Raw genomic sequence first — 13,236 nt, forward strand, 5'->3', positions numbered from 1 at the left:
GTGGAAACTAATTTGACAATAAACTATTTGTAAAAAAAAAAAAAAAAAAGTAGGGAGCAGCGTACATTTTGCCTGCACCCATCTCTCAAACAGAGAAGGCCAAGGCCCGAAGTCATAGGACACTGAGCCTCAGGAGTTTGGGAAGAGAAAGAGACAGAGTGCACTGGGAAGGAAACCTCATAAGTGCGTGAGTGCGAACTGGGGAAGATAAAAGCGGGACAGGACCCAGAGACACGGAGGGAAGGGAGGGAACCCGGCTTGCGAGCAGCTGCAGTGAGTGATAAACCGGCGAGCGGTAGGGAGTTGCCGTGAGTCCAGGGGAAAGGAAAGAAAAGCTGAGATTGCTCATAGAACCATCCCTGGAGAAGAGAAAAACCTCGGCTTGGAAAAACAGTGTTTTTTAGCTCTGGCTGGGGTGCTGACTTTAAACTAGGTGCCCTGGTCCCAGAAGGCGCCAGGAAAAACTGAACTGCCGGGCGCCCAGCACCATCCATGGTGGTGGCGGCCCAGTGAACCGGCAGCAACGCCTGCAGATGCGGTCTGGCACAGGGTGAAGTGGCAGCTCTGTAGTAGAGGCTAAAATCTGGGATTGTGATGCCTCCCATTTTGGTTTTCTTCTTCAATATTACTTTGGTTATTCAGAGTCTTTTGTGGTTCCATACAAATTTTAGGATAGTTCGTTCTAGTTTTGAGAAGAATGCTGGTGCGAATTCTGATTGGGATTGCACTGAACGTGTAGATTGCTTTGGGTAGTAATGATATTTTAACAATATTTATTCTCTGACCCATGAGCATGGAATGTTTTTCCATTTCTTTGTGTCTTCTTCAATTTCCTTCATAAGTTTTCTATAGTTTTCATCATACAGATCTCTTATTTATATCTTTGGTTAGGTTTATTCCTAGGTATTTTATGATTTTTTTTGTGCAATTGTGAATGGGATCAGTTTCTTGATTTCTCTTTTAATCATCAAGACAGAATGGTATTGGCACAAAAACAGACACATAGACCAATGGAATAGAATAGAGAACTCAGAATCGGACCCACAAATGTATGGCCAACTAATCTTTGACAAAGCAGGGAAGAGCATCCAATGGAAAAAAGACAGCCTCTTTAACAGATGGGCTGGGGGAACTGGACAACAACATGCAGAAGAATGAAACTAGATCTTTTTCTCACACCATACACAAAAATAAACTCAAAATGGATAAAGGACCTGAATGTGAGACAGGAAACCATCAAAACCCTAGAAGAGAAAGCAGGAAACAACCTCCTTGACCTCAACCGCAGCAATTTCTTACTTGACACATCCCCAAAGGCAAGAGAATCAGGAGCAAAAATGACCTACTGGGACCTGACCAAGATAAAAAGCTTCTGCACAGCAAAGGAAACAATCAATAAAACTAATAGGCCACTGATGGAATGGGAAAAGATATTTGCAAATGGCGTATCAGATAAAGGGCTAGTATCCAAAATCTATAAGGAACTCACCAAATTCCACACCCAAAAAACAAATAATCCAGCGAAGAAATGGGCAGAAGACATGAACAGACACTTCTCCAAAGAGGACATCCAGATGGCCAACAGACACATGAAACGATGCTCAGCATCCCTCCTCATTAGGGAAATACAAATCAAAACCACACTGAGATACCACCTCACGCCAGTCAGAGTGGCTAAAATGAACCAATCAGGAGACTCTAGGTGCTGGCGAGGATGTGGAGAAACGGGCACCCTCCTACACTGTTGGTGGGAATGTAAGCTGGTGCAACCCCTCTGGAAACAGTATTAAGGTGCCTCAAAAAATTAACAATAGAACTCCCCCATGACCCAGTAGTAGCACTGCTAGGAATTTACCCAAGGGATACAGGAGTGTGGATGCATAGGGGCACATGTACCCCAATGTTCATAGCAGCACTCTCAACAATAGCCAAAACATGGAAAGAACCTAAGTGTCCATCAACTGATGAGTGGATCAAGAAGATGTGGTATATTTATACAATGGAATACTACATGGCAATGAGAAAGAATGAAATCTGGCCATTTGTAGCAACATGGATGGAACTAGAGGGTGTTATGCTGAGTGAAATAAGTCAGGCAGAGAAGGACAGATACCATATGCTTGCACATATAGGTGGATTCAGAGGAAGCTAACAGAGGACCATGCGAGAGAAGAAGGGGAAAAATAGTTGGGGAGAGGGAGGGAGGCAAACCATGAGAGATTCTTGAATGCTGAGAACAACTGGCTAATGGGGGTGAGGGATAGGGGAAGGGGGGTGAATGGCATGGGGGAGGGCACTTGTTGGGATGAGCACTGGGTGTTATATGGAAACCAACTTGACAATAAACTATTAAAAAAACAGGGGGGAGCCTGCCTCAGTCTGTTGTGTCCGACTTTGGCTTAGGTCATGATCTCGTGGTTCAGGAGTTCAAGCCCAACATTGGGCTCTATGCTGACAGCTCAGAGCTTGAAACCTGCTTCAGATTCTGTCTCCCTTTCTCTCTGTTCCCATTCATGCTCGCTCCCTCTCTCTCTCTCAAAAATAAAACAAACATTAAAAAAAAAAAGTAAAAGAAGAAGAAGAAAACTATAGGGCAATACCCCTGATGAACATAGATGTAAAAAACCTCAACAAGATATTAGCAAAACACATTCAACAATACATTAAAGGGATCGTTCACCACAATCAAGTAGGAGTTATCCTCAAGATGCAAGGATGGTTCAATATTTACAAATCAATCAACATGATATACATTAACAAAAGATAAAAATCATATAATCATTTCAATAGATGCAGAAAAAGCATTTGACAAAATTCAACATCTGTTCATGATAAGAACTCTCAACAATGTAGGTTTAGAGACAATATACCTCAATACAATAAAGGCTATATATGAGAAACCCATGGTAACATCATACCCAATGGTGAAACAGAGTTTTACCTCTAAGATCAGAAACAAGATGAGGATGTTCACTGTTGCCATTTTTATTCAACATAGTACTGAAAGTTCTAGTCACCTCAGACAAGAAATTAAAGAGGTCCACACTGATAAGGAAGAAGTTAAATTGTCAGTATTTGCAGATGACATGATACTATACAGAGAAAACCCTAAAGACTTCATGAAAAAACTATTAGAAATAATAAATTGAGTCAAGTTTCAGGATACAAAATTAATAGCCAGAAATTCGTTGTGTACGTAAGAATAAAATAGCAGAAAGAGAAATTAAGAAAACAATTTTATTTATAATTGCACCAAATAAAATACCTAGGAACACAACTTCATGAAGGAGGTAAAAGACCTGTATTCTGACTATAAAACATTGATTTTAAAAAATGAGATACAATACAAACAAATGGAAAGGTATTCCATGCTCAGATTGAAAGAATTAATATTGTTAAAATTTCCATTATACTCAGAGCAATCTACAGATTCAACACAACCCCTATCAAAATGCCAATGGTAATTTTCATGGAACTAGAATAAATAATATTAAGTTTTGTATAGAACCAGAGAAGACCCCAGGTAGACAAAGCAATCTTGAGAAAGATGAACGAAGTTGAAAGTATCACAATCCCAGATTTCATGTTATATTACAACTGTGGTAATCAAAACAGAATATTATTGGAACAAAAATAGACATATAGATCAATGTAACAGAACAGAGAGCCCAGAAATAAGCCCACAGTTATATGCTCATCTAGTTATATGCTCATCATGGTTTGTGGCAAAGAGCCAAGCATATATAGTGGGGAAAGGACAGTCTCTTCAACAAATGGTTCTGGAAAAGCTGCACAGCTACATACAAAAAAATGAAACTGGGCCACTTTCTTATACCATATACAAAAATAAATTAAAAATGGATTAGAGACTTAATTATGAAACCTAATACCATAAACATCCTAGAAGAAAACAGAGGCAATAATGTCTCTGACACTGGCTACAGCAACATTTTTCTAGATATGTCAAGGGAAGTCAAGCGTATCTAGAAAGTTGAAGTAAAAGCAAAAATAAACTTTGGGACTACATCAAAATAAAAAGCCTTTGCATAGCAAAGGAAACCATCAATAAAACAAAAAGGCAACCTAGTGAATGGGAGACAATATCTGCAAATGATACATCTGGTAAGGGGTTAACAACCAAAATATATAAGAAATTTATACAATCCAACACCAAGAAAAACCTCAAACAATCCAATTAAAAATTGGGCAGAGGACCTGAATAGACATTTTTCCAAAGACAACATCTAGAGGGCCAACAGACACACAAGTGATGCCCAACATCACTCATCATCAGTCAGATGCAAATCAAAACCACAACGAAGGGCACCTGGGTGGCTCAGTTGGTTATATGTTCGACTTTGGCTCAGGTCATGATCTCATGGTTTGTGGGTTTGAGCCCCGCATTGGGCTCTGTGCTGACAGCTTGGAGCCTGGAGACTGCTTCAGATTTCATATCTCCTCTCTCTCCCCCTCCCTGCTCGTGTCTGTCTCTTTCTCTCTCTCACCTTTGCTCACTGTCTGTCACGTGCGTGGGCTCACTCTTGCTCACTCTCTCAAAAATAAATAAATATTTAAAAAATTACAAACCACAATGAGAGGTCACTTTACAGCTGTCAAAATGGCTAGAATAAAGAAGACAGAAAATAATAAGTGTTGGCAAGGATATGAAGAGAGAGGAATCTTCATGCACTGTTGGTGGGAATGTAAGTTGGTGCAACCACTGCAAAAAATGAGACACAGCTTCCTTAAAAAATTAAAAATGAAAATATCATATCATCTAGTTGTTCCTCCTGGTATTTACCCAAAGAAAACAAAAACACTAATTCAAAATTGTATAAGCCCCCTAGTTTTATTGCAGCATTATTTACAACAGCCATGATATGGAATCAACCCAAACGTCCATTAATAGAGGAATGGATAAAGAGAAAATGGTATAGACATATAATGGAATATCACTCAGCCATTTAAAAGGAGTAGGTCTTGCCATTTGGACAGCATGGATGGACCTAGACAGTGTAATGCTAAGTGAAATACATCAGAGAAGGACAATTACCGTATTATTTCACTTATACGTGAAATCTAAAAAACAGAACAAAAAGCAGAATTGGACAAACTAATAGTTGCCAGATGAGAAGGGGCAAAATGGGTGAAGGAGAGTGGGAGGCTTCCAGTTATGGAATAAATAAGTCATGGGGACGAAATGTACAGCACAGGGAATATAGTCAATGGTGTTGTAATACCGATGGTGACAGATGGTAGCCACACTTGTGGTGAGCAGAGCATACGTAATGTATATATTTGCTAAATCACTATGTTGTACACCTGAAACTAATGTAACATAGGTCAACTATACTCAAATACCAACTTCTTCAGAGAAGAGGGAGGGGGAAAAAACCACGCTCACAACGGATCTCAATGGTCTAGAATTGCACTGAAACATCTTGGCTGGTATTTAAGGAGCTCATGTGCAGGTCACAGATTCCTGCCACATCCCTCCCACATGTTGCATCCCTCTGTTGCAATCCCATTCTTCATTTTCTGAAAGCACCAGAAATTCTTGTAACTCTGCCTTCCCTCGGGATGTTATTCCAGTTCTTACTGCCTTCCTCTCCCTTTTCATCCTCTCAAAAGTCTTCGTATTTTCTAAGTGGCTAAATGTCACCTGCCTCTAGTCATCTTTGATCTCCTCTTACCCTTCCATTAAAATCATATATTTGTTTCACTGCAGACCCCTAAAATTGTTTTCTTTGCACTGTGATTTTGACGTCTGTTCGCTTTGCCTTCTAATACAGTCAGCTCTTTCCTACTGGCTTACAGGGCGTCTAAAGTCTGGGTTAGTGTAATTCTTTGCACTTCACCAGTACTTTTCTAGGACATTTTGTATTCTAAGACCAAATGTATTAGAAGATAATGCTTCAAGGATATTACATACCAGAATCTTAGATTTGACACTTGAGAAATGAAAACATTTTATGCGCATGTCTTTGATTTCATAGGAAACTACATCACGATCTTCCTCTTCCTCCTTTATTGTTGGAAATGGAGTTTCAAGAATATACCCATTCTCACAGAAAATCAGTAAAGTGCTTTCAGGCTAAAAAAGAAAGATTAAATAGATCATTTACGTTTAGGCAAACTCTACAAGCATAGTTCGGGGGCACCTGGGTGGCTCAGTCGGTTGAGCGTCTGACTTTGACTCAGGTCATGATCTCATGGTTCGTGGGTTCGAGCCCCGTGTCGGCTCTGTACTGACAACTAGCTCAGAGCCTGGAGCCTGCTTCAGATCCTGTAACTCCCTCTATCTCTGACCCTCCCCTGTTCACTCTCTCTCTCTCTCTCTCAGAAATAAATTTAAAAATTTTTTTTAATTAAAAAAAAAGCATAGTTCAAAAAGATTATAAACGAGGAAATATATCATGGCTATATATGCTGTACAGTTTTGAAAGATACTTAATTCCTCACTGCAGTAACAAATCATCTTATTAATCACTGTATACAATTCTTATTAATCACTGTATACAATCCTTAATATCTATTATATTACTATTAATAACTGTTAAAATTAGATTTAAATTTGTTTCCCTTATAGATGCCATAACATATTTTCTGAGCCAAAAATGCAGTTGCAAAATATGTTTGCCCAAATTGCATAATATTGAAATTAGGAGTATCAAGGGAAATCTGTAGTGTGTGGATGGACCATACAGTCTCAGCCTCCTTTGATGGATCATCCCCTATCAGCCCAAGTTCATTAATTGTGGACATTCCCAAGGCTTTTGTCCTCTTCCCTCTTCTCCTCTCACTCCATAAACATTCCCTGGGAGATCATATAGCCAACCAGAAGCTTCATTACCATTCATGCACAATTAAATTCCAAGTTAATCTATCTCTCTAGGCCAGACCACTCTCTTGAGTTCCAAAGTCACATATTTAACCATGTATGGGAAATCCTCATCTTTTTTTTTAATGCCTATTAATTGTTGAGAGAGAGGGAGACAGTGTGAGTGAGGGAAGAACAGAAGAGGGGAAGGCAGAGGCACATCTTGATATTCCATAGACACATTATTCAAAATGTTTATTCATTGTGTCATTCTATAATTATTTATTATGTATAGACTATGTATCTGGCATTCTGTAGTGTGCTAGGGGTAAAATTGTAAGAAAAATAAAAATACAGTGTCTGGCACTATGGAGCTTACCTCCAACAAGTGAGCCTGTCATTTAACAAAGCATATAAATAAATGTAAATTATAACTGCAATAAGTATTGCAGAAGTGCCACCAGAGCAAAGCAGGCTGTGCAAGGCTTCCCAAGAAGGTGGTATCTAAGCTTCAAGGTGAAGGAGAAGACAATTACAAAGTATGGGAAGGTTGGAGGGTATGCTATACAAAGGATACACCATGTGCAAATATCCTGTGGCATATTTGGGCTTTTAAGGAATTTATGGGCTTGGGTGGTATCACCCAGGTCAAGCGAACAGAGTGAGAAGAGAAATCAGAACAGAGACTTAGGGAAACAATACCCAGGAACTGGGTGAGAGATTGAAAAGGAATGATAAGATGTAGAAGAGGGAACTAGGAGAGCATAATGTCACAAAAGCCAAAGGGAAGTGGTGTTTCAAAGAGAACGTCAGGGTCAACAGGTTCAAATGAAGCTAAGAGGCCAAGAAAGATAAGAACGGAAAATGTTAAATGGATGTCAGTGGTGTCTCCACAGCAGCTGATCTGGTAGAATGAGGAGAGTAGACATTAGCAAGAGTCAATAGGAATAACCAATCTTCTTAGAAAAGTCAGGAAAAGAAAGAGGAGGCAGCAGCTAGAGAACAGAAGGTCAAGGAATTTTTTTTCCCATGAAGATACTTGGCTAAATTTAAATGCTGATGGAAATGATCCAGTGAAACAGGTGAGGCTAAATTTATATGACAGAAAAGAGAAAATAAGTAGTATGAAATCCGGAAAAAGGTGGGAGAGAGTACAATCCAAAGGACAGGAGGCAGAATTGGCCCTATGTGGGAAGGAAGAGGCCACCTCTACTATCAAAAAGGGAAGAGGGCAGGTGGATGCAGAGGTAACAAGAATTGACGTTGGATAGCGGGAAGGTGAGGGATTCCTCTGCAACTTTTCCTCCTCAGGACAAATTGCCAACAGTTTGCATGAGACCTAGAAGCCAAACAAGAGGCAGTGGCCTAGAGCTGCAGGCATTCTCTTAGAGATGAAGAGACAAAGTCTGATGTTCAAAGCTACACAAACAAATCAGGACTTGAGAGGACATGATCCCAGAGAAATGGGAAATGCAGGAAAGTGAGCCTGACATTCTGCTGGGCCTTTGCCTTAAAGCATTTACACAACTCTAAACTTCATGGGAACAGGGTTTGTTCATTTTCTCCAAATGGTCCGTTACTTTCACTTCACTTTCATTTATTTGATGCTGTTTACTTTTATGTACAGTATGATGTTCACATCTAGGATATCGAAGAGGAGGCAGGGATGTTTAGGATGCATAATCAGAGAGGCTTAGTGAACCCCTGAAGGACAGGGTGGTTAGACGTAAGGAAGAGATTGGAATGGCTCTCAAGATTTTCTGGTTTCAGCCACGGGGAGGACAGTGGCCCCAGAATAATGCAGGCAAAAGAACATGTCTTAGAGAAACTAATGAGTTTCATTTAGACACTTCAAAATTACCCCCAGAAATTCAAAAGATCACCAAATTCTGTTGGTTCTACCTCCTACATAGCTCTTGTCTACATAGTCTTCATGCCCTGGTCACATGTTGTCTAGAACACAGCTGCCCAATAGACTCATCTGCCTCTCAGCTGCCCAGAGTGATCATGGTAGTGACTATGGCAGGCAGAATGACTCTGTATGCACATGTCTCCTTATTGGAAACACAAATTATAAATAATGGGCAGAAGTTTAATGCATTCAGGAAGGAAGGTCCGACCATTGAGAGCTAATGGAAGCTAACATCTATGGCTATTTAGACAACTATAGTATGCAGTACATCAGCTACATATGGTAATTTACCTTTTCCCCTCATCTCTATTGAAGTATAACATTGTTTAAGGTACTGTGTGATGGTTTGATATATGTGTATACTGTGAAATGAGGGTAATTTACTTTGACATTATTAATTCCCAGATAATATTGGAAATACAGGCACTAATTGGCAGCACTGCCTGAAATAACTTCTGAATTATGTTGGGGGATTTTGTCTCATGCCTATTTAAAAAAAAATTTTAGCTTCTTATTTTGAAATAATTATTGATCCACAAGAGGTTGCAAAGATAGTACAGGGAGGAATCATGTACCTTTCACTCATCACCTTTCAATCATGTACCAGTTTTTCCCATTGGTTACCTCTTATGCAACAATATGGAAACCAGGAAATTGACATTAATATATAGTTCTATGTCATTTTATCATGTGTAGATTCATGTAACCATTCACCACAATCAAGATTCAAAAATATACCATCATCATAAAGATCTTCCTCAAGAGGTCCCTCTGTAGTCATACCCACCCCCTTCCCACCCATCATTCCTAACTTTTTTGGACTTTTGGCTTTGAATCTAGGGAAATGATTAAAGCATGTACATATCACATATTGTGTTCATGCTTTAGCACAGAGCTCCCTTTGCAGCTTTCATTTCCTTCAACTAAACCATCTGTACTCACCTTCTTTCCAACTACTCACATCCTACCAATTCCTCAAGATGAAGGTAAAATAGTACAAAATAACAACTGATGTTAACTTATCCCCTTCTTGATATTTCCCTGCTTATACTCACAGCACATATCGTCTATACCACTGATATTTTAGTCACCAATTCCCTGTGAAACCTTGTATTGTTCTGTGATAGTTACTTAAATAGGTGTATTTTTTTCTCTTTCAGAAGAGATTGTTATATACTGCTTATTGAATACATCAGTGACTAGCAAAGATGAAAACAATGAGTATGTTAATTTGAAAAGTTTTGTGCTCGCTTCAGCAGCACATATACTAATTTGAAAAAAGTTTTTTCTAGATACTACTATATTGTTATAGCCCTTTTCTTTAGAAGAGTTTAAAGTAGGTTACACATGTCACTTAAATAATCCTGACAACACTTCCATTAATCTCATCACTATTATTATCCTAGAACCCAGTACAGCACCTGGTTTAGACATTCAATCAATATTCAGATGACTGAGTTATCCTATGCTTCAACTTAGGGAAATTGGAGGCATTAAATATGATGAGTAGTCAATACCTAATCACCAGCTGATGTCAGGAAAGAGTCAATGGAAGAGTAGAAGAGAAAATGGAGGTGGAAAGGGGGTTAGAAGAGAAGCAAAGAGATAAAGATGAGGGCAAGTACATCCAGACCTTAGAACTAAACTTCTGAATGTCAAAAGGACTGATATATCTAAGTCAACACATTACAACATGTATAGCTCAATAAAGTCACCATTGTTACTAAAGCAAAGCCTGATATAACCCAATGTTCTGAGAGGGGATCATGACCAACTAATTAGAGCATGGAAGAGAGAAGAGATAGTGAGTGAGTAGGACACGGGGCTCCTCAGTGATACTCTACTAGCCAAGCTATAGTGGCCCCTCACTGCAGGACCTAGGAGTGGGACTAATCATTCCACCTGCTATTCTCTATCTTCCAGATAACTTCATTATGCAGGAATTTAGATTTAAGCATGAAGACAAATAATAATTACTCACATGGGAAACTGAAGACCATACTAACTGGCAAACAGGTCCAGGGGTAGTAATATAACCAATTGGCTTATAATCCTTTTCTACCTCAAAGAAGAAGACAGTTTGATCTTTACTCTAAGAGAAAGAGAAATACCCATCAAATATGTATTCTTTTTGAAATCTATTCCACAGAGTATAGAGTAGCAGTTAATAGTTACAGTATACCCAATGTATATTTATGCCTATACTAATCATATATCCCAGGTTATTCTGGAAATTTTCTTATTTCATGTATTTGCTTCATTTCCCTCACAAGAACATTTGACAAACCAGCGTTACAATATCTTACTAAAAAAAATCATCACCATACCCGTACATAGATTAACTCAAAAAAGTTCCACAAAGCACATGCTCCCCAATTAATGCATGAAAATTTTACACATTCTCTTCACTTATGGCAATTTATATAAGAACATACTTATATGACAAAATATTGATTATGCATAAAACACTGATCATAATTCCTCATTGAAATTTTCCATTAATTTAAAATAAGCATTAGAACTTAATTTGTAAGAAATATTTGAAATGCCATGCACTGACTACACTGAAAGAATATGAACACAAAGAAAGCAAATTCTGGGTTTTTCTCAAAAGTGCACATCAGGAAAAAAACAAGTGTACCTCAGCAAATAAGTTTTATCAAGTAGGAAGGCTAATTTAAAGACAAGTTAAACCATGAAAGCTCAGTAGGAAACAAAAGGAAATCTACCACTTACCCCTGTTGCTAGAATTTCTCCATCACGTTCATAAGCTAAAGCAGTGACATGAGCAGTATGGGGCTTGAAAACCAGTTTCAAATGAATATCTGCATCTGAAATTTTCTTCCGTCCTGCAAAAACTGTGAGCCCTTTTGGATCATAAAGTTCAAGAATTCGAACAACTCCATCTTCGAATCCTACAATAATTTGTGCTCCAGTGTAGCTTACCTTGGATAAAAATTAAATGCAACAAATATGAAATTAGTTGATTCATAAAGGTGTGCTACATAATAAATAACTTTGTATTTTATTCAGCCAAACAGTTTAACACTGATGGCTCACTGGTTCTTCCTTATATCACTTTCTGGTAACCTCCATCCATCCTAGAACAGTTCCTTATCATTGCTGATCATGAGACAGGTAAGCAATAACAATTCAAGCACTCGAGCAAACGTTGGTGGCATATCTGTCGATCACATGCCAGGCACCTATCACCAGCAACCCAAGGGTGAGCATAAACAGTTTGTCGCTGATTTCACAGAATTTATGATCTAGTGGGAGGACAGACATTAATCAATCACACCGATGAATGTTAAATTATGAACAGAAATAAGTGCTAAAGGAAAGAAATGATCTCTGAGAACACATAACAAAGAAAGCTGACCTAGACTGCGGACTTCCTTAAAGAAGAGATGGTGGAGCTGAGATCGGAAAGACGCCCAGAAATTAACTAAGTCTAGGGAGGTGGGAGAAACGCTCCTGGGAGAAGACATAGCTTGTGGAAATGTCACGTGGCAGGAAAGAATGTAACTCAGGAAAAAGTGTGACTACAGCAGACTGAGTGAGGGAACAGTGCTTCCACAAGAGGCTAGAAAGGAGGATAAGCAAGCACCAGGGCACAAAGTGACTTATAGGTCACATTAAGGATAGTCTTCATCCCAAGAACAGTGGGAAGCCATTAAAAGGTTTTTATTTGGGGCTTGGGTATGTGTGGGTAGGGGAGATGACATGATCAAATTTGATATTTCAGAATATTTCAGAAAAGCCATCCTAAATGCATTGAGCAAAACAGAACTGACATGGCCTAGATAGGATGCAGGAAGACCTTTGGGGAGACATTTGAAGAGATAGCTACCTTACCACAGAAGAGTGATTACGGTCACTTGGTGTGAAGGGGTGTTGCAGAAAGGAGGGATATGGCATAGTTTAGAGAGAATTAGAATGGTGCTATTTGGTGACAACTGAATATGGGGGAGGAAGACAGAGGGATTACTGAGAAATTTACTGAGTTAGGAAACACTAGGAGGAAGCCGTGAGTGTGTGTGTGTGTGTCTGTGTCTGTGTGGTTTGTTGTTGCTATTATTGTTTTGGAGGGGAGCTGGTGGGAGATCAACAGAGTATCATGAATCTAGTCTTAGACACGTTGGGACTGAGGTCTCCTGGAACTCAAAAGGAGGATGACACATAGTCTGCAGTTCAAAGAAGTCTGGGCTGGGGACAGAAATCTAGCAATGTGTGAATATACTAAATCTGCTATCTTGGAAGGCATTCAGGTGGAAGGCATTCAGGAGAAAGGCAAGAGCCCTGCTGTTCTTCAGAGCAGAGTGATCATCCTTGAGGCCAGGCAGTTATGAGAATCTTGGTAATAAGAAAACTATACTCCATCCAATTCCTTGAATGTTGTTCATTCAGTAAACATTCACTGTGTGTCTAAATGTAGTATAGAGGCTCTGGAGGTTCAAAGAAGAAGAAAATGTGGTTGTCACCATGAAGAATCGTCTAGAGG

At 39.1% G+C, this 13,236-nt stretch overlaps 1 protein-coding gene across 1 annotated transcript in view; it reads right to left on the reverse strand.

Annotated features, from left to right (window-relative positions):
- The window catches only part of CFAP44 (cilia and flagella associated protein 44), a 135,711-nt gene that overhangs the window by 90,071 nt on the left and 32,404 nt on the right, over window positions 1-13,236 (reverse strand). Inside the window, exons 14-16 of the mRNA XM_039256627.1 lie at window positions 11,469-11,678; window positions 10,714-10,824; window positions 5,933-6,094 (exon numbers count right to left, since the gene is read on the reverse strand). Of these exons, the coding sequence (XP_039112558.1) occupies window positions 5,933-6,094; window positions 10,714-10,824; window positions 11,469-11,678 (483 nt within the window). The remainder of the gene's footprint in view (window positions 1-5,932; window positions 6,095-10,713; window positions 10,825-11,468; window positions 11,679-13,236) is intronic.

Source organism: Hyaena hyaena, unplaced genomic scaffold (genome assembly GCF_003009895.1).
Source record: "Hyaena hyaena isolate Hyena2069 unplaced genomic scaffold, ASM300989v1 scaffold_582, whole genome shotgun sequence".
NCBI classification, from domain to species: Eukaryota; Metazoa; Chordata; class Mammalia; order Carnivora; family Hyaenidae; genus Hyaena; species Hyaena hyaena.